This window comes from Scaptodrosophila lebanonensis, unplaced genomic scaffold, assembly GCF_003285725.1.
Source record: "Scaptodrosophila lebanonensis strain 11010-0011.00,11010-0021.00 unplaced genomic scaffold, SlebRS2 tig00000024-arrow-pilon, whole genome shotgun sequence".
In the NCBI taxonomy this organism is placed as follows: Eukaryota; Metazoa; Arthropoda; class Insecta; order Diptera; family Drosophilidae; genus Scaptodrosophila; species Scaptodrosophila lebanonensis.
Window position 1 is genome coordinate 15,451,539 of NW_022060538.1, and position 18,883 is coordinate 15,470,421.

The 18,883-nt window shown below is 40.6% G+C and overlaps 2 protein-coding genes across 5 annotated transcripts in view; both read left to right on the forward strand.

The window, feature by feature from the left end:
• LOC115621929 overlaps window positions 1-18,883 on the forward strand; it is a 155,638-nt gene that overhangs the window by 44,345 nt on the left and 92,410 nt on the right. The gene's annotated exons all lie outside the window — the stretch shown is intronic.
• On the forward strand, window positions 11,441-16,647 carry LOC115621927 (poly(A) RNA polymerase gld-2 homolog A). 2 transcript variants are annotated; one of them, XM_030515772.1, is made up of 4 exons: window positions 11,441-13,779; window positions 13,843-13,988; window positions 14,256-14,516; window positions 14,573-16,647. In XM_030515772.1, the coding sequence occupies exons 1-4, from the start codon at window positions 11,580-11,582 to the stop codon at window positions 15,872-15,874; spliced, it is 3,909 nt and encodes a 1,302-aa protein (XP_030371632.1). In that variant the 5' UTR covers window positions 11,441-11,579; the 3' UTR covers window positions 15,875-16,647. The 2 variants fall into 2 exon arrangements, with proteins under 2 accessions (XP_030371632.1, XP_030371631.1); XM_030515771.1 differs by having other exon boundaries at window positions 11,441-13,988.

The following is an 18,883-nucleotide window of genomic DNA, read 5'->3' on the forward strand; positions in this document are numbered from 1 at the left end:
ATTCGTGATTTTCTATAACTCCCATAATTTTTGGAAGTTTTTTTTTGCACATGTAAATGTAAATGTATGTATGGAATATTTTATATTTAATTAATTAATTAAATTAATTAAATTAAAAAAATTTTTTTTTTTTGTGGGGTGGTACAGGGTATTTAAGAGTTGAGCCTGCTCGACTTTAGCATTCCTTTCTTGTTTTTCAATTATGTTATTAAAACAAGGCACTGCGAAGGAGAGGCAGCTTGGCTTGGCCGTCAAGGCAGTGCCTGGTGCTGCCTTCACCAGTTGTGGTTCCTGGCCGGCGCGACTATGTTACCCAACATTGCTTTAACCTAGAGCGGGTGAAGCGTTGCGTGTTTTGTTTTTGAACACTTTTAAAAACTAACCGCAGAAAACATGAAAATTCAATTATGAATGCCCTGACGCCCCCACAAAACCCAGTCCCAATCCAAATCCCACTGACACAAACACTCACACTCTAATTGCCACTGCAAATGAATATTTAGTGCTTTATAAAATTGAGTGCAAATAAGAACTTTCGAGTGCAGTGTCATTAAATTATTTCATTTATGTGGAACTTTTACCAAATATAAGAGACAAAAAGCCTTGAAAAGTTTTTTTCTTTTAATGTATGTATATTGGTTTATTTTTGTTTGGAAATTAATTTAATTGTAATACCCATTGACTCTTTCTTGCATATTTAGAGAACTACAAAATATATATGTATTTAATTTATGACTCTCAATTCTATTTTAGTTAATTATTTTATTCAACCTATCATATTTAGGAATTATGTTGAGCTTCAATGCCTTGCTGTTACTTTCTGGAAAATAGAAAATGCTTGAAAAAATATCTTAGAACTTGATGTTTCAGAATGCACTTTAAATTGAAATTAATATGCATTTGAATTCAGCATAATTTGTTCAGTGTACTCGTATGTGTAATTGTATTTGTGTGGGACTAGGGGAGGGAAGCGTCTGGCAGCCCCAAGGCGTATCCAGCAATTTGCATGAACAAATATTATATAAAAACTGCAAATCTATGCAAACTCGTTCGTTTATCATTTGCAACAGCAACGGCTGGCAAAGCAATCAGTGCTCGCAGTCACAGAGTCAGACAAGTTCAGATAGACAGACAGACAGACAAACGGACAGACAGACAGACAATCATACAGACAGACGTCTAATTATGTCGAGCAACAACTTAACGCTGATGCTACAAACAAATTGCATGTGTGGCTACGCGAAACCCCGATTGCTGCAAATAAAAATAAATATTTACATTCAATTTTGCAAGGCGCAATTGGCGAAGGAAAATTGTGCGTAAAATTTACAGCCACATAGAGAGTGGGTGAGTGGGCGAGTGGGAGGGATGTTGCAATATTTGTTAACCTCAAGCAACAGACCAAGCCGGGCACAGAGAATTGGGTGATGGGAGGAGAGAGTGAGAGAGACAGTCAGACAAAATCGATTACCAACTGATTGACTGTCAGTATGGGGCACAACATCGACTGCCAGTTAAAATGGTAATTGACTTTTGCGCACAAACCGCAATGTGTTTGTAAACTTGTTGTGGCTCAAAAAGTTGCCACCAAATGCAGCGATCCAAGCGGCCGTGCTTTTTTAAAGCAGCTCACTAGCAATATTGTGGAGTATGTACATAGAGTACATAAGTATGACAGGCAACTAGTCTATCTCATTTCATTTTTTGCCCATCTGTAATAACGCGCTGCATCAGCGAAAGAGCGGCAGCAATGGCAGCTAGCAATGCAATTTTACAAAATGCTAGCATAAGCCAAGGCGCATTGACAACATGACTATGTCGACATGCTCGTTGCAAGCTGGTTGCTACTGCTTCTGCTTCTGCAGCACCTACAGCTACAACTACAGCTCTACAATGTCATATTAGAGTTTATCAACTGCCACGGCTATGAAAATTCAGAACGAGCACAAGGTGCTGGGGAGAGGGAGGGAGTAGTCAGCAATGGTAGGAGACTGCGATTTTCAATTTCGCGCACACTTTGCCCAGATAATAGAAATTTCTTTCTCTGCCACGGGTGCTACTGTTACTTGTGCTGCGCGGTGCTGTGCTGTCGCTGCGTTTATTGACACAAATCGCAAACGCATTTGGCATAAGTATGGCCAACAAGCTGGCGTCTTCTTTGTTGTCGTCGTTGTCAACGTTGTAATCCTCCCCACTTATTGTTTTCGTTTTGCAGAAAAATAATATCTGGGTTATGAGTGGTTTAATGGCAGTTCTTTGTGGGCTCGAAGTGCGTGCTGGCTTTAAGGAAAGTTTTTCAAAAGTTATGCAATGTTTAAAGAGTGCTTGTGTTGGCTATTTAGTAGCTTGAAGCACTCAGGATCTGCATTTTAGATACAAGAAAAGGGAAGCGTCTTTCAAATGGTTGATGGATAGTTCTCATTAAAATGTTTATACAACTTTTAAGAGCTCTGATGTCTCTAGAGGAAATAATTCTGCAAACGCTGTTATACTTAAAACTCTGAAGTGCTCACAACTTTTTAAAATCGTTGAAAGCTAAGACTCCCCTTAAACAGGTGTCTTTTTGGTACTAATATCGTTTTTATACTGTATATACATATATAGCGGAGGAAGCAAAAGAATTAGAAGATCGCATTCACTGATAACATGTCTCAGTAGAAACCGATTTAGAAAACATTGAAAATAAAGATATACAACTACACATCAAATACGTTTACAAGTATTGACAGGATTCTATAGCATGGGTGTTGCCTAATAAAAAGAGCCCACATACTCTCTTCCGAAATAAATGTTTTTATTCAGACGGACAAACTCGCAGAATTATCCGTATATTACGATTCCCCCAAGAAACGTACTCCAAAATTTTCCATCGGTACGGGGTATTTAAGTAACTTATATCTAAGTTAAGTAATTCTTCTGCTGGAACTTGACTAATTATTAAGAAAATACTACAGATTATATGACAAGTGACGAACCTATGTATGTAAAAAGGACTTCGTTAAACTTAAATACTGAATTCTAATACTTCCCAAAATTGTGAATAAATATTTATCTATGTAGGAAACTTTAGTTCAAGAAACTATTGGTATTACTACACATCAAATGAACTTTAAAATAAACAAGTTATAGTTAGACAGACAAAGTAATATCTTCTGTTATATCACTTATTTAAATTACAATACTTCCTCTATACTTCTCAAATGTAGTTTTTTTAGTATTCTAGGCAGCTTGACCCCTATTTTTCATTGTGGATCTTTTAATTTAAATATAGCGCCATTAATCGCCTGCAACAGCTTTGGCTGATTAGCCTTTCAGCTGCTTCACTAATCACACATTTTGCCAATACTTCTAATACACATCCGTCCATCCATCCACACTTTCAACACTCTGCAGAATGAAATATGCTTTTAATCAAGCCAAATCGAATTCATTGCAATACACACCGGTGTCTCATTATTTAGGCAAATGTGCAGCCATTAACTACACACTATGCCCTGGGCTGGGGGCTTCTTGAGGCGCTGTCGTCCACTTGGTACGACCCGAAAGCTGACCCAAAACAACAAATTGACAAATGTTGCCACTTAATATGCTACAGGCCGGCAAATGTAAAACAATTTTCTGTTATTTCGTATGCCAAAAATACAAACTAATTAATATGAAAAACGTCAGGGGAGTTGGGCCACATGGCCCGAACGACTCACACGGTCTTCACGGCCTACACGGGACAGCTTGACACGCATTGAATTTTATTTGATTTTATAAAAATTTAATTTCGACAAGGAATTTTTCTCAGCGTGCAACGGCAATAATGACGACAGCAACAAAATCACACAACAATAACAACAACAACAAGAGCAATAGAACAACAATGTCGACACTAGGCGGCAATTTCTCAATGTTGGCTCTTGTGTCGGCAGGTCTGAACTGAACTGAAATGAAATAAAATGAATGGGGCAGAGCTGCCCAGCCCAGCCCAGCCCAGTGACTGAATGGCTCTGAGTGAGTGAGTGAGTAAATGACTGAGTGACTGACTGACTGCCTGACTGACTGAATGGCTGCCTGAGCTCTCTGACTTCCTACAGTTTGTTAAGGGAATTTTGCATTTTGTTTGAATTATTGCCTTCATTAAGATTGCGTTGTTGATTTTTTCTGCTCAGCTCGTCACAGTCGCGCCTTGGCAATTGCTGCCCGCCCAGTGAGCGACAGCGACAGCAGCGTCCTCCTCGTCGTTGTCGTCACGGTTTTGTTATTGTGTACACCTTGGGCCTCCACTGCTCTTGGTAACTTGAAGCACTGACTGCACTTGACAATAAATTTTATTTTACCTACGCACTCACCGACTGCCACCAAGACGAAGATGGAAATGAAGATGAAGACTGTGTGACTCTGTCGGTCTTATTTTTAGCTTAATTGTGAATCAAGTTGATTGTCGCCATGTGTTGACATGTGCGTGTGTGTACGATAAGTGTGTGTGTGTGTGTTTGTTTGTGTGCCCACATTTAATTGTGCAAAATTTATTCATATGGAAAATTTGCCAGACTGTAACATTGAAGTTATAATTGCCACGAAATTGCATGCGTTCTTTCTATTTCTGCCCTCACATTGCACGTTGCTACACTTGTAATAGTTGTAGACCTATAACCAAAGTGTAATAGAGTGTACAGAAGGGCGATGGCAGTTATAGCCGTCAGTCAAATGATTCAATTGTCATTCGATATGGGTGCAATGCAATCAAAGACAATTTTGCGTTATCTTACTCTTAAAATTGTTGGACATTCGCGGAAACAAAAGTATCAAGGTTATAAAGCTGATGCATATGGTGGCTTTTTTTGTCCATTATTCTAAGTACATATAGTTATTACATGCAAAGGATTTTTTTCAAATTCATAGGCGGTTTTTAAAAGCCATTGAAAGCTAAATTTTGATCAACGTTCATAGCTTTTAACTACAATCAGACGAATTCCTTTGATATCCAATTGATAACTGGGCTCTTTTTATATCTATAACGTTTCTAAAACACTCATACTAATTAAAGTATTTGAGTTCCCCTTTTCCCCTTGTTGCTTATAGGAATGGTTATTTCTTGCTTATTTTTCGAATTTCCAAAATAAAATAATTGTTTTGCTTGAAGTTAAAGTGATTTCCATATTTTATTTACTGTCTATATTTTGAGATGTTTGCTCAAATCGCGCCTGTATTGTTGCATAATTAAAAATCTTTCTATTTTAATGGACGCTTCAGCGGCAGCAATGAGAATCGTTGAAAAATTTCACTTTTTGCGTACAAATTTTGCTAAATAGCCGCAGGCATCACAGAAACTTTCCAAATTTAACGCACAATGGCGCACTGGGCTTGATTTCATTATTTTTCCTTGCATCTTCGTTGTGCTAGCCGCAATAACAAGCAGAACAATTACAACTAGCGACTCCCCGGACAGGAGTTGTTGGTTGGCTTATGCAAACAGGAAGCGCATAATGAACACGACGGCCCACGATCTCACAATCCAGCTCTATCACTCACTCACTCATTCGCTCACACAGTTACCCATTTTGATAACTGCTGCCTGTTCTGTTCTGTTCTGACTGCCGACTACTGTCTGCCTTTCATTCATTCATTTTTGAGCGGTTTCGTGGTTAACAACCGCTTCCTTATCCTTATTATTTTAATGCCTGCGGCAACATTTCATCTTACTTACATTTTCCCTACGTTTTTTCGTTTTTCTTTTCCTTGCCGCACTGCATTTTTTGCCTTACATTTGGCGGGCTCTGTTGTTGCTTAAATATTTTAACTACTGCGCGCTTGCTAGTTGCTTGTCTGTCTGAGTATATATGTGTGTGTGTGTGTCAGTCTGTCTACACGGCTTTACGCTGTAATTGGGGTTAACTACGCCCAGGTGCGCACACCAGACCACCAGGGGCACCAGCAATAGTCCCCGCTCCAGCCCAAGTAGAGGAAGAGGAAGCGCACGGCACGCCGTCCATTGTACCGAAGTGTGCCAAAAGGAAAAGTAAAATTTTTGCCGCACTTATAAATTGTCGGGCACGAAAAAGCACGTGGAACAAAATAAAAGTGCGCGTTTCGGGCATGCATTTTTCTACATTTTATGCCTAAATGGTGAAGAAGAAGTTTGTCCATTTTCTTTTCATTTTTTCCTGTGCCTGCGGACATGCAATTAAAAGTTTGTTTTTCGTTCACCAATTGAGAGTGAAATTTTTAGGCAACAAAATCATTTTTTTTGCTTCGCATTTTCGCATTTATTCTGCCTGGACGGCACTTTCATTAGAAAGTCACAAAGTTGGCACGGAAAATTTTCTGCACGCAAATTAAGAAATTCAATTAAGAGATGTTTGTGTTGCCTTTTACAACACTCAACCAATCAAGTGACTTGGTTGCGCTGTCCCACTTGCAGGCCGGAGAACACTGTGTGTGTGTGTGAGTGTGTCTGTATATGTGTATGCGATGGTATGTGTGCTGAGTCTCATCATCAATTCAGTTGATAATTATTTTTACGCGACGCAGCAACTCCATTAAAAATGCAAATGGCAACACTTTGCCACTTTGATGCCGTTGCCAGTGTTGTCACGTTGCTGTTTTATTAATTTATTAAATTAAAAAACAAAACGTAGAAGGCAAGTAGTAACGGCAACGACAGCAGCAGAAACAGCAGCAGTGGCAACGGCAGCAGGAACATCAACTTCATCGGTAGCGCATGTGTAATTGTAAATTTATGACAAGCAATGAGTGACAGATAGAGAGAGACGCATGGAGAGATAGGGTGAGAGCGACAAAGATAGCAATTGCAAAAAAGGATGGCAAAGAGTTGAAACAGGCGCCATGCCGCGCACTGTCAATTGTACTACATGAATTATTAATTATTTGTTTTCACACACACACGAACGGCCGACATATTCCCTCACATAGCAGGGCACGCACTTACGCAGTGTTGCATTGCGGCAAAAAAAAAAAAAAGAAGACAGACAGGTACACTGGACGTTGTCAGTTCATTTTTTTGACAGCCAAGAGCTCGGCATGAAACGCAATCACCAATGTACAGTTGCTTTTGCTCCGCCCCCGGGAGTTTGCCTAATATAATTATTAACCAAAATGCGCAAATCGAGAAATTCTTCTAAGCGCGCACTCTTGCTCTAGGTCTGATTGCTAATAAAAGCCAAATTAACTTAATCTAATTAGCTGTCACGCATTATTTGCGACGCCCAAGCGGCAACAACGAGGACTACGTAGACGATTAGGTTGATAAAAATTAAAAGCAATGCGTTGAAATAATTCAGCTGCTTCAATTTTTCTTCTTTTGCCATTGCGATGCCATTGCCCAACCACCAACGAACCAAAAATGTCGCTCCCCCTACGGCCATTCCCAATGCGTAGGTAGCTGGGTAGGTAATGTGAGCAGAGGTAGGCCGACCAACCCCGCCGTGACCCACACACACACACACTTACACAGACTTACATACATACTCGTATATACCCATCAGTCGTCCCACAGAAGCAGCAGCAACTTATTTATTGTGCATGCCCTGGGGAACACGCCAGAGAACGAGACCCACAACGACACCAGACCGAGATGATGTACAGTGGTGAACAATTTTATACTCGATTCTATTATATGATGCTTTTAAATATGTAGGCAAGCGATATATTGAATCTTCAAGGTATCATCTCCTGAAGATAGATTCGAAAAACTAAAAGCTTTGTCAATGGAGCTAAAATTGATAATTCTATGCACTCATCGGTTTTTGATAAACTTTTTCCGCTCACTCATTAAATACCTTATATATTATATCTAATTCTACTTAGTTAGTAGAAAAGGTCTTATAACCTGAACTCTTTATTGTTAACTTATAATAGAAACACACAAATTTGTGATCCATTTTTTTTCGATATTTCAAATACATGAATGGCTTCTCAATGTCATTCGTGTACACTTAAATATATGATGTATTATACACGTATTTCATATTGGCTCCATTATTCCCACTTGCAAATCAAAATTTTAGATTATTTCAAATCATTTTACAATATTTCTGGATCGAGTTAGCACACGATGTAACGGGCTTGATTTTGACTTTGTTTGTCACACAAATCAACAAGAACTCTGTAAAATGATTTAAAAGCATTGTTGAGATAAAATACAATTGTAGTTTAGAATAAATATAATTTCAATTTTCCCAAAATTCGCCACAAATTGTCTGCAAAATAAGATGCCAATGAATTAGAATTTTGTCCGCGTAGTCGGGAAATATGGCCTACTGTTCGACGCACATACGTATTTTGCTATTTTCCTTTTCTGTATGTGAATTATTCAGCTTTCAATCGATGAAGCCGTTGCTAAAACCAATGCCATCCTCTTTTTTGTGGGCTAACTCCCCTCTTTACTTGCTGACAGTTTATTTGGCAAATTGCTTGCATGTAATATGAAACTTTACTGCTTTTTTTTGCCGTAGCCAGGCTAATTTTTAGTTTGCCAATGAGTCAGCTGTAGCTAACACAGAATACACTATAAAGTAAAGATATGTGTACGTGTGTGTGTGTGTGAGTGTGTATGGTGTGTGTGCTAAATCGAAAATCTGAAACACGCGTCACACGTTCTGCCAGCCCGCATGGGCCACTAATACAGCATGACTCACTGATTTTTCACGTGGATGGCTGAGCTGAGGCCGAGGCTAAGGTTATGCTTATCAGCCGATTCGCATCTAATGCATTGAAAGCCACCCCTTTGGACAGACACCCCCCTGCTCTGCTGACCATAAAGCAGAGGGGCGAAAAATGAAGAGGAAGAAAATTTAAAATTGTAAAATCTCTATGCCGCAATACTCGTCGGGCAAATAAATCTAATTAGAATATGTGCGCAATATCTGAATATGCACGAAAGGTCTCTGGCAACTCATTTCATATGCTCGCCGCATCTGGTCGCTAAATATTGCCAGTGCCAGAGTACCAATGCCTTGGCACCGTCATTGGCGTCTTTACGTCTGGGTAATAAATTTGATTTGTTTCAAATTACAGAGCAAGGCAATATAGAATTTTTCGTAATCTCATCCTCTCCTCTGCTTCTGTTGCTTCTTTTTTGTTATGTTGGTTGCATTTTGTTAAGCCGCCAAATCGAATCTTACTTGTGGTTACTTTTTTGTGGGTAATTTCAATAATTTACATAAGCAAATCAAATTGTAAATGTAATTTGGAAGCAGGGGCCGTAGCAGCATCAGTTTCTTTGTATTTGCGCCCAAAATGGGTCGCACTCTGTCGAAAAAGAACTATGTCGAGTGTTGAAAACGCGCCAGCCTTTCACGATATTTCTTCTTTTTTTTTTTTTTTTGTTATCCTAGCTTTGGTTGCTTTGGCAAGTGACGAAAAATGTGTCAACTTCAATGAGTTTCTTTTTCACGTCGTGTGAACCTTTCAATGTGTGAGTGAGTGACAACGCGCCTTTTGTATTTCGCAACTGAAAACGCAATGCGTCAAAGAATTTGGCTCAAGTGGTACTTGGGCCCCACTGGGGTACAAAGCCTTTAGGAATATGCTGAAAGTTGACGGCAAAACAAAGCTTGCTGCTTGCGGTAAATAATAATAAAAAGAGTTGACAGACATAATGTTAGCTTACCAACACCTTTACTACACAAATTACTTTCACGAACAAATCTACAATACAGCAACAATAATATCTACAAGTATGAATCAGAAGACCCCTCATCGTTTAGTTCTGCAAACTAGGAAGGAAAGAAAAAATATAATTAAATAACTTTAGTTATGTAATTTCTTTCCCTATACCTGTATGTTGCAATGTCATACTACAGTATAAAGTCTAAACACCAAACATACTACCAATAACTTTTGAATCATACAAGCTAGGCACATCCAACATGGCATGCAGACTAGTATTTTAAATACGCAGATCAATTGTCGTAAGCAAATTTGAAACTTTTGAGATATTTACAAACCCTTAATATTATTTAATGCTTCCTATTGTTTTCCGGCATCTATCCTAGATAAATAACAAATATAACAAGTACATACATATATTTAGTATAATTATAGAAATTAAGAAAATTAAAATGAAAATTTTGATTGATTTTACCTCTTTCGGTATTCGAACTCACGTGTATACAAAGCAATTGTGTCTATTTGGGTGTATGCATGTCTATACGTGTCAATTCGTGTCTATCTATGAGTGCATGTTTGCAGCTGCTGGTAGCGATTGGGGAGCAATTATATTTATAGCTATAGGTTCCTATCATAATGAAACTTGGCACACGGACACATAATCAGTAACTGGGGGCATTTGCCAAATTTGGTTCGGAAATTACGGGAGTTATGGAATATCACTAACTACCTTGGAGAGGAGGGAGGGAGGTAAATTGAAAAATACACAATTTCTGCGTATTCATATAAGGTATCTTGGTATAAAATTTGGTAAAATAGGTGATTATACGAATGGCGAAAATCCCCCATAGGTGGGAAGTGGAGGGGACATAAAAAAATAAGGCATCTTTGTGCAAAATTTGGTGTCTCTAGCTCTAGCTTATAGTCTTTGACTTGACACTTGCTCATACGGACAGACGGACAAACAGACATAGATTCACAGTTACATTTTTCAGCTAGCGTAAACCAAATATATACTCTTGTACATTTCATATAGAGAGTATAACAAGTAAGCACGAATGTTTCATTTCCAGTCATCAAATACGGATTCTAGATTGAAATAACCACAAAATACTAAAATCTAATAGCCCTTAGTAGATTTTAAAAAGTTATCGATAAAACAGCAGAAGAGCTTTACGTTATCCGTGTGCTGCTGCTTTTGCACACAGCTACCAACACTGCTTGCATCTATTGTGCTATTAGTTTGCAATACATTGCAACACTGTCTCGTAGACTGACAAGTGACCTATGAAAAAAGGAAGTGAGCCCGTTGTGCTATTGTTGAAGTATTGCGGAAAATTTTTGGCTTTTGGTGGAATAATACTATTAGCAACATCTGAGATGGCAAAAATCCAATTACTATGTTAATAATGAACAAAATGAATATAAATTACGCGTTGAAGTGAAAATTTGTGCAATATTATCGAGTGACGTTTCGCTTGGGGCACACGCAGAAAATTCCAGTCATCTCGAGCGGACAAAAAAAAAAAACTCGGCAAGCGGTGATAATTTCTTTCGACTTCACTTATTTTTGTCAATTATTTGCTTTTTTAAGCACAAAAGGAACACACAAGTATCAAGCAATTTGGTTAACCACACGCCCATTTAGATAATACAGAATTGTTTGGGTTGAAAATTCTGTAATTGCGTCTAACATAGAACTATATGTCGTTCCTTGTCGTAGTTGGCCGCAAGTAGCAATGTCAACTGCGCTGGCAGCGGCGACAAGTGCAGCTAGCACGGCGACGACGACAACAACAACGACAGCGGCAGCAGCGGCAGCATCTGCAGCGGTGGCAACGGTGACGGTAGCGGCATTTGCAACAAATTCAGCAACAACAACAACCGCATCAACGAGCACGTCTATAACAACAGCGTCTGCGCCACCGATAGCGGTAATAACAAGCACTGCCATTGGAAAAATGCCAACCAGCGCTCCAGCTGTAGCGGTGACAGTAACGCCTGAAACGCTGCTGAGCGAAAACAACAGTATCAGCACCACCACCCTGATGGATGCGATGTCAACGTCAACTAAATTCCAGCCGATTTCGGAAAATAGTGAGTTGAGCTTTATGCCAAGTAAGGATTGCGAAACCGAATCCCTATCCGAAGATCAGCCGGAGGAAGTAGCTGTTGATGATAGCAGATCGGGTAATCCGTTGCTAAACACATATCCGCGTCCGCCCGGCGGCTACAAGTACTCTATGGAGTTTCTCTATAACATTGGCCGAGATCTGGCGGGCATAACGCTTAACATACCTACTCCAACGTCTATAACGCCTCGTAAGTTGCGTACTGAACCCCCACCACCACCGACCCACTTGCCTCTCTTGCCGAATGCCATAAGTGGTGGCAGCACAGCCGCACCGCATACTTCGTCGGGCGCCAACTCGCCCATTGATCGCTTTGCTGGCGGTGGAGGTGGCAGTGGTGGTGGCATCGCTGGACCAGGAGGTGGAGGTAGCAGTGGCAACATATCGCCCGTGCAATTCATCTATTCGGGCTACATGCCTAGTGCACCGCAGCGGCGATTGTGGCATGCGGAGAATGCCGTATGGCAGTTTGATCGCAACTATCCATTTAATCAAGGCTACGCCTCGCAATATGGTATTCCGTTGATGCCGCTTGGCTTTGACCATCCATACAGCACACCACAACGTTTCATTTATCCGGGCTATTACAATCAAACTGGAGGTGGAATACATGCATCCGGACCGGGCATGCCACGCTCCAATCGTCATACAGCTCCATCTACAACTTCGTCGACAAATATGCCAAGTAGTCAGTCTGCTCAGCAGCAGCAGCAACAACAGCAAGCGGAGCAAGCGGCGGAAAATTTTAACAACGCGGGCGCCGGCAATGGGCATCAGAGCCATTGCAACTATGGTGGCGTGAATACCGCCTATGGGCGTCCGTATCGCGAACGCTATGGTAGTAGTCCCACAGATCTGGGCGGCGCGTTTCACCGCGAGTCGAAGACTTTCTATAATAGCTCTGCGGCCAATGGTGCAGTTGGAGGTGGAGTGCGATTCAAGCAGTTTGAACCGCGTGGGAGTGGTTCCTATCAACCGCGCTATCAGCAGCCGAACGGTAGTGAGCACAGCAGTGTCAATGGTCGTGGCTACAAGTATCAAAACTATTCCCAGGATCGTCTAAGTGAGAAGCGATCCAAGGGACATTTACTTAAAGAGCGCTCATCCAACTCATCCGGCTCGCTGTCCACCTCGTCCTCCAAGTCCCAAATGGAGCGCGCTGTGCGTCCCATAAACGAGGAATGTAACTCGATCAACTCACCTGGAACTGGTGGCACGCGCCACCCACAGCGCAGCTATCGCAACCGTGTGCGGTACAACGATCTCCCAAACGGTGCAGAGGACAAGACGTCGCAGCACCGCATCAGCGTTCCTATAAGCAGCGGCAATCAGGCATCGCTGCGTCGCCTATCCAAGTTCTCGGATGTGCGCAGCTTTCAGCCACAGTCGCGACAGCATCAGCACTCGCGCTACTATCAATCGCGCAACATGGAGAACTTTAACTATCAGCACTTCCTAAACTATCAACAACACGCTGGAGGTGGTGGTGGTGGTGCTGGCGGAGGCAGTTGCAATGCCGCTACTGGTGCTATGGATCCGTCCGATGCGGCAGGCGGCATAGGGGCCACTACTAGCGCTACATCAGAAGGAGAGCAAGTCGGCCTGCATCCGGACTATGAGCAACGAAATGGCAAATTTTCGGATGCCATGGAGACCACATCGAATACAGATTTTGTTCTAGATGATCTCCATTCTCATGTCTGCAAGCAGGAGAACTCCGACCAGGATGTTCGCCCCACAATGTCACATGCCAGTTCCATATGCGGCGACTATGATGATGGTCAGTCCTATGCAAGCATAGCACCCAGTTCCCCCAGCGAGAGCTCGGACAGTGAGTTAAGTGACGCATCCGTTGAGTCCTTGGTGCGCCAAATTACGGTGCAATGCATGGCTACCGGGGCAGGCGCTCAGGTCCCGAATTTGGATGGTCCAAATTTGGTGCCCTATGGCGATATGCAATACCTGAAGGATTGTGAACGAAAGCCTAAAAATGGCTACAAATACTCGTCGCACGGAGAGAGTGAGAAGAGTGATTATAAGCCAGAACCATCGATACCTGATAGTGTGATCAATCTTGCCAAAATAATTGCAGCTGTGGCCGCCGACAAATCTCATGAAGATGCGGGAATAGATATTGACAAGGATGACTTATCGCTGGCATCTATTTTGTCTGGTACGGCATCGCTTTGTTCCTGCAAGGGTACTGTAAGCGCCTCTGGACGAGCCAATATAATAATGGTAAGCAATCGTTGAATAGAAACTATGTATACCCTTCACATCAGGTTTGTCTGTTTATCTGTTATTCAAGCTGTAATGCTTTTGTTAATCACAATTAGTGTTTCAAGCTTTACGGCAATCAAAAAAGAATTAATATTTCATGTTGATCTGGAGTCTTCAAAGTATATTTTTATAAATAGTTGTGAAGGGTATTCATTTGTATGGTCGGCTAGGCAGAATATGTATACGATTTTATCATGTTGGTACTATTGCCTGCACATCCCTCAGGACGATGTGTATGAGGACGAGCTACCAAGCATCATGCATAATCGCTATTTGCATGGCTTTTTTGGATATACGCCCGCTGATCGCTTTCTGCAACGCGCTGATCTAGTGGAAATGAAGCGGCCTCCCCGCTCAATGCCCAGCCGTGCTAAGTGGGAGCCCTTAACACTGGGTATATGGAAGAAATTTTTGGAATCGCAACAAACGCGCACTATTTACAAGACAAAGATGAGATTATGGCGTTTTATCTACACAGTAACCATGGTAAGTGGTGATTGATGCCGTTCCCCCTTTGTTTTAAAACATCATTTATTAAATAGGCTACATATCCACGTTATGGCCTGTATCTGGTGGGATCGTCAATATCTTATTTTGGCTCAAAATGCTCGGACATGGACATTTGCATGCTGGCCTGCACAAATCCCAACATTGATCCGCGCATGGAGGCCGTCTATCATTTGCAGCTAATGCGAGGTCTTCTCAAAAATACCAACGTATTTAAGGACTTCAATTTGATTGAGGCTCGAGTGCCAATACTGCGCTTCACCGATCGGCGTCGCCAAGTTGAGGTCGACATTAATTTCAATAACTCTGTGGGCATTCGAAATACGCATCTGCTCTACTGTTATTCGCAGTTGGAATGGCGCGTGCGTCCCATGGCAATTACCATTAAGCAGTGGGCTCAGTTCCATAACATCAATAATGCCAAGAACATGACCATCTCCAGCTACTCGCTGATGCTCATGGTCATACACTTTCTGCAAGCGGGTGTTAGTCCTCCAGTGTTGCCCTGTCTGCATAAATTGTATCCTGAGAAGTTTGCTTTCATGCAACCCTGCGACTTCGGCTATGTGGACATGAATGAGGTTATGAATCCGTATCCGTCGGAGAATGTTCAGACCTTGGGTGAGTTGTTGCTAAACTTTCTGCACTACTACAGTGTCTTTGAATATGGAAAGTTTGCGATATCGGTGCGTGTGGGTGGCGTGCTGCCGATAGAGGTGTGCCGAGCATCCAAGGCGGCCAAAAACGATGTTCACCAATGGAATGAGCTGTGCATTGAGGAGCCCTTCGATCAGACCAATACTGCACGTTCGGTCTATGATCCGGAGACCTTCGACCGCATCAGAGCCATCTTTCAAGCATGCTATCGACGTTTGGAGTCGACCCGAAATCTAGATTCAATATTCGATGGCTATGATGGTCCGACCATTCTGGCACACCCATCGGTTGACTCCGATGCCGAACTGGATCGCAAGTTTCCCAGTGAAAAGTCATCGAACTCGAACAGTGAGCTAGCATCCCCCAGGTATCTGAAGTCCATGGTTGATAAGTCGGTGGTGGCTCTGTGGAACGATATTGGTGATAAGCAGCAGGCTTCGACCTTGGAGCAAAAAGTGAAAGAGGTGGAAAATGAAAGTGCCGACAAATTAAACGATTTGGAAACCTCGGAGACTAAAGCACGCGATACATTAGTAAACAACACAACAGCCCACCTACCAACTACAACTACACCGACAACGACAACAACATCAACCAGCACCATCACAAACATAGGCTCAGCCAATGTTAAATCTGTGGCCGAGCCACATGAAGGCATAGGCCTTCGCCAGAATATATAGAAACAATCTAAATGAGCTGCTTTTGGGAATCTATCTCAAGAGTCTGTGCCTTTAGACAATTGCAAAAGCTGAAGTCCAAAAAAAATTTTCGATGTTTTAATGCAGTTGATAAACGTAGTTGCTGAGGTTGCGCCAAGCTTACACTTTTAAATTTTACGTTGGATAATTAAATAGGAAATTTACATTTAGAAGATTCTGAACTTAATTGAACCATTCACAAAACAAGTATGCTCAGTCGTAGCAGACCAATGGAAAATACATAAAACATCTACTAAATACACGGTCGCAAAAAAAGCACTAAAACCTGCAAAGGCACAAAGAATTAGTTGATAACTTTAGCGCAAACAAATACAAAAATATTAAAAATATAAACACAAACAAAAAATAAAATTAACATAAAAATTAAAAAAAAAACAATAAAACAAAAAAAAAATCTAAAAATATTAAAACTAGTAAAAAAGCAAAAAAAAAAAATTATAGTAGTATAGCTAAGTATAGCATAGCTAAGTAGGGCTGTGGAAGCCCAACGCTAAACACATATTTTTTTATACATCATTTTATACTTCCCCATACACGAACAAAAGACACACAAACATAATGTATACAATATTACACAAATGGAACATAAACACATATTTTACACTTTTTTATAAAAAACCAACAAAAGTCATTCAAAAAAAGGCGTATGTGTCTTGTAAAACATGTAAGGAAGCTTTAAGACGTTTATACGTTGAAAAAATTTAAGCAAATAAAAACAAGGCGACGCCAAGTAAGAGATTTTAGTGTTGGGTGGAGCAAAGGGTGCTTTTAAATGCCTTTTCATAGCATTGGGGTAACCATTACTCTGCTCACCTGTGCTGCTCATTGCTCTCAGATGACGCAGCTGCTGTTAATGCTAAAAATGTATCGGCTAAGATATTCGATTCCATAAAGGAAAACTCTTTTAAGCAATCATTTTGAATAAAGACTTATATAATTGTTTATGCAAATACCAAGTCAATACATAATGGTACCACATATGAAAAATAGAGACACTTTTCATTATTAATTGGTGTTCTACAGGCTTTGAAAGTTGAGTTGCAATGAAAGCTGTGCCGAGTGAAACCTCAGATCCAAGCTTATAGTCATAGTCCAGATTTCGCGTAAATCTTCAACTATACCACCAATTCGAAAATACTTATTTAAAAATTGAAAATTATTATAACTTCAGTACTACACACTTCCTAACTAAATATGTATTAATATAGCTGAAAAAAAAAACCAAAAGTTCAGCTTGGTAGAGAACTTCACTGTTAATGAAAGCATAATTGAGACATTTTATTCCATTTGCGTGCCACCCTTGGGCGCAACAAAATGTGTCCACATGCGAAGCCCAAAATTATCGAACCAAAATCAAATTCTACGCATATGGCGACAGCTGTCGTTGCTGTACTCGTAGTGTTGGGTGGTTTAGTCCGGCGATGGGCGTGCCAGGACAATTTGTAGCACGCATCTGTGCATAGGCCAGTCCGCCAACAACACCTCATCTATCAGTCGTTTCAATGCAAACCAAAAATGTCACTGCGAAAATTATTTCATCAATTTCAATGCTCAATTTCAATGCCACAAAATGCACTGACTGTGTTGCAAGTATACAAGTATACGAGTACACATACTCCTATACGAGTATGTATTGTACGTGCGGTGGTTGACACAGCGGGCGGCAGCATCGGCTGTCAATGGTATCTGTCCGAGTGTCATTTTGGTATTGAGTAATTGATATAACGCCAGCATCAGCAACACATAAACGATACACCGCCATTCAACTCCAACTCCGGCGGCAAATTTTTGTTCAGACTAATATTTCGGCGACTGTGCTCTAATGTGTAAATTGTCGAAGAGCGCAGGAGGGTTTTTGTCCTACGTGCTAGCATTGGCATAATCATCATTATCATTAACGGAACACATGAACGTGTGTAGGGAGGTGGGTGTTTCAACTGCAGTTGGATTGCAATTGTTACACTAATTTGTGCATATGTAGAAATTTTTGGCAATTAAAACGAATCGTTGTCCTGCATCTCCTCTGTGGTGTCATTTGTATTCGTCGTTCCTGATATTCTTAACTAAGGGTGCACATTTTGGAATTGGGTCCATGTGTAATTAATGTAATCGGCACACCATTGTTAATGCCGACACAATTTGCATTCGCAGTGGAAGCCATTTACACAAAATTCTAACTACTAAGTATTATATTTGCTTATCAGAGGGATGAAAAATATTTGAAATAATTAATACATATATCCTGATGAAACGCAGTCGATGTAAGTGACAAAAGTGCACCTCACTATTGCTAGTGATTAACTGTAAAATTAAATGCATACTATAACCCGAATGTTTTTGCAAAAGATATCATATATATAAAAATGAAAGTGTATACATATGTATGTTCCCTATATAGTCTGAAACAGCTCAAACGATTTTGATCAAATTTTGTGTTTTCATATTAGTCGCTCGGTTAACCTTTTTTGAATTTGTTCAAGAATTTTGGTTTTCCCTATAAATTACCTCATAAGAGGTAACCAATAAGAATATATACCGATAAAAGAAACCGAACGGAAGGCGTCCTAAAACTAACATTGTGTGGCACACCAACGCTAGCTGAGTACGCTAGTAATATTGTACCTTTCAAAATATTTTCCTTCAAAGAAATCCCGTCCGTACCTTCACTGAATTCGCTTTAAACTCCTGCATCGTGTCAAAACGACTTCATAAAAATAGTATTTTTAATTTATCAATTATCCCCAATTCCCACTGAGCTAAATCAGACGATATGCGTGCAGTGGAGCAGTCTTTTTTGAACTAAACAATAATCGGCACAAAAGCTCTCTTAAAAGACCTTCCTCTACTTCTACCAGCAAATCTTCTTTAGTGTTTGTTAAGAAACTATAAATAATTTGCTACCGCGGCATTTCATTTAGAAATAAAGCTCCGTTGTCAAACTCCGCATAGAAAAGCCTGCTAAAATATTCA

Coding starts and splice junctions, on each gene's coding strand:
- LOC115621927 (XM_030515771.1), top strand. CDS start 11,580: ATGCCAACCAGCGCTCCAGCTGTAGCGGTGACAGTAACGCCTGAAACG. Junction 13,989..14,255: donor GACGAGCCAATATAATAATG/GTAAGCAATCGT, acceptor CACATCCCTCAG/GACGATGTGTATGAGGACGA. Junction 14,517..14,572: donor TTATCTACACAGTAACCATG/GTAAGTGGTGAT, acceptor TTTATTAAATAG/GCTACATATCCACGTTATGG.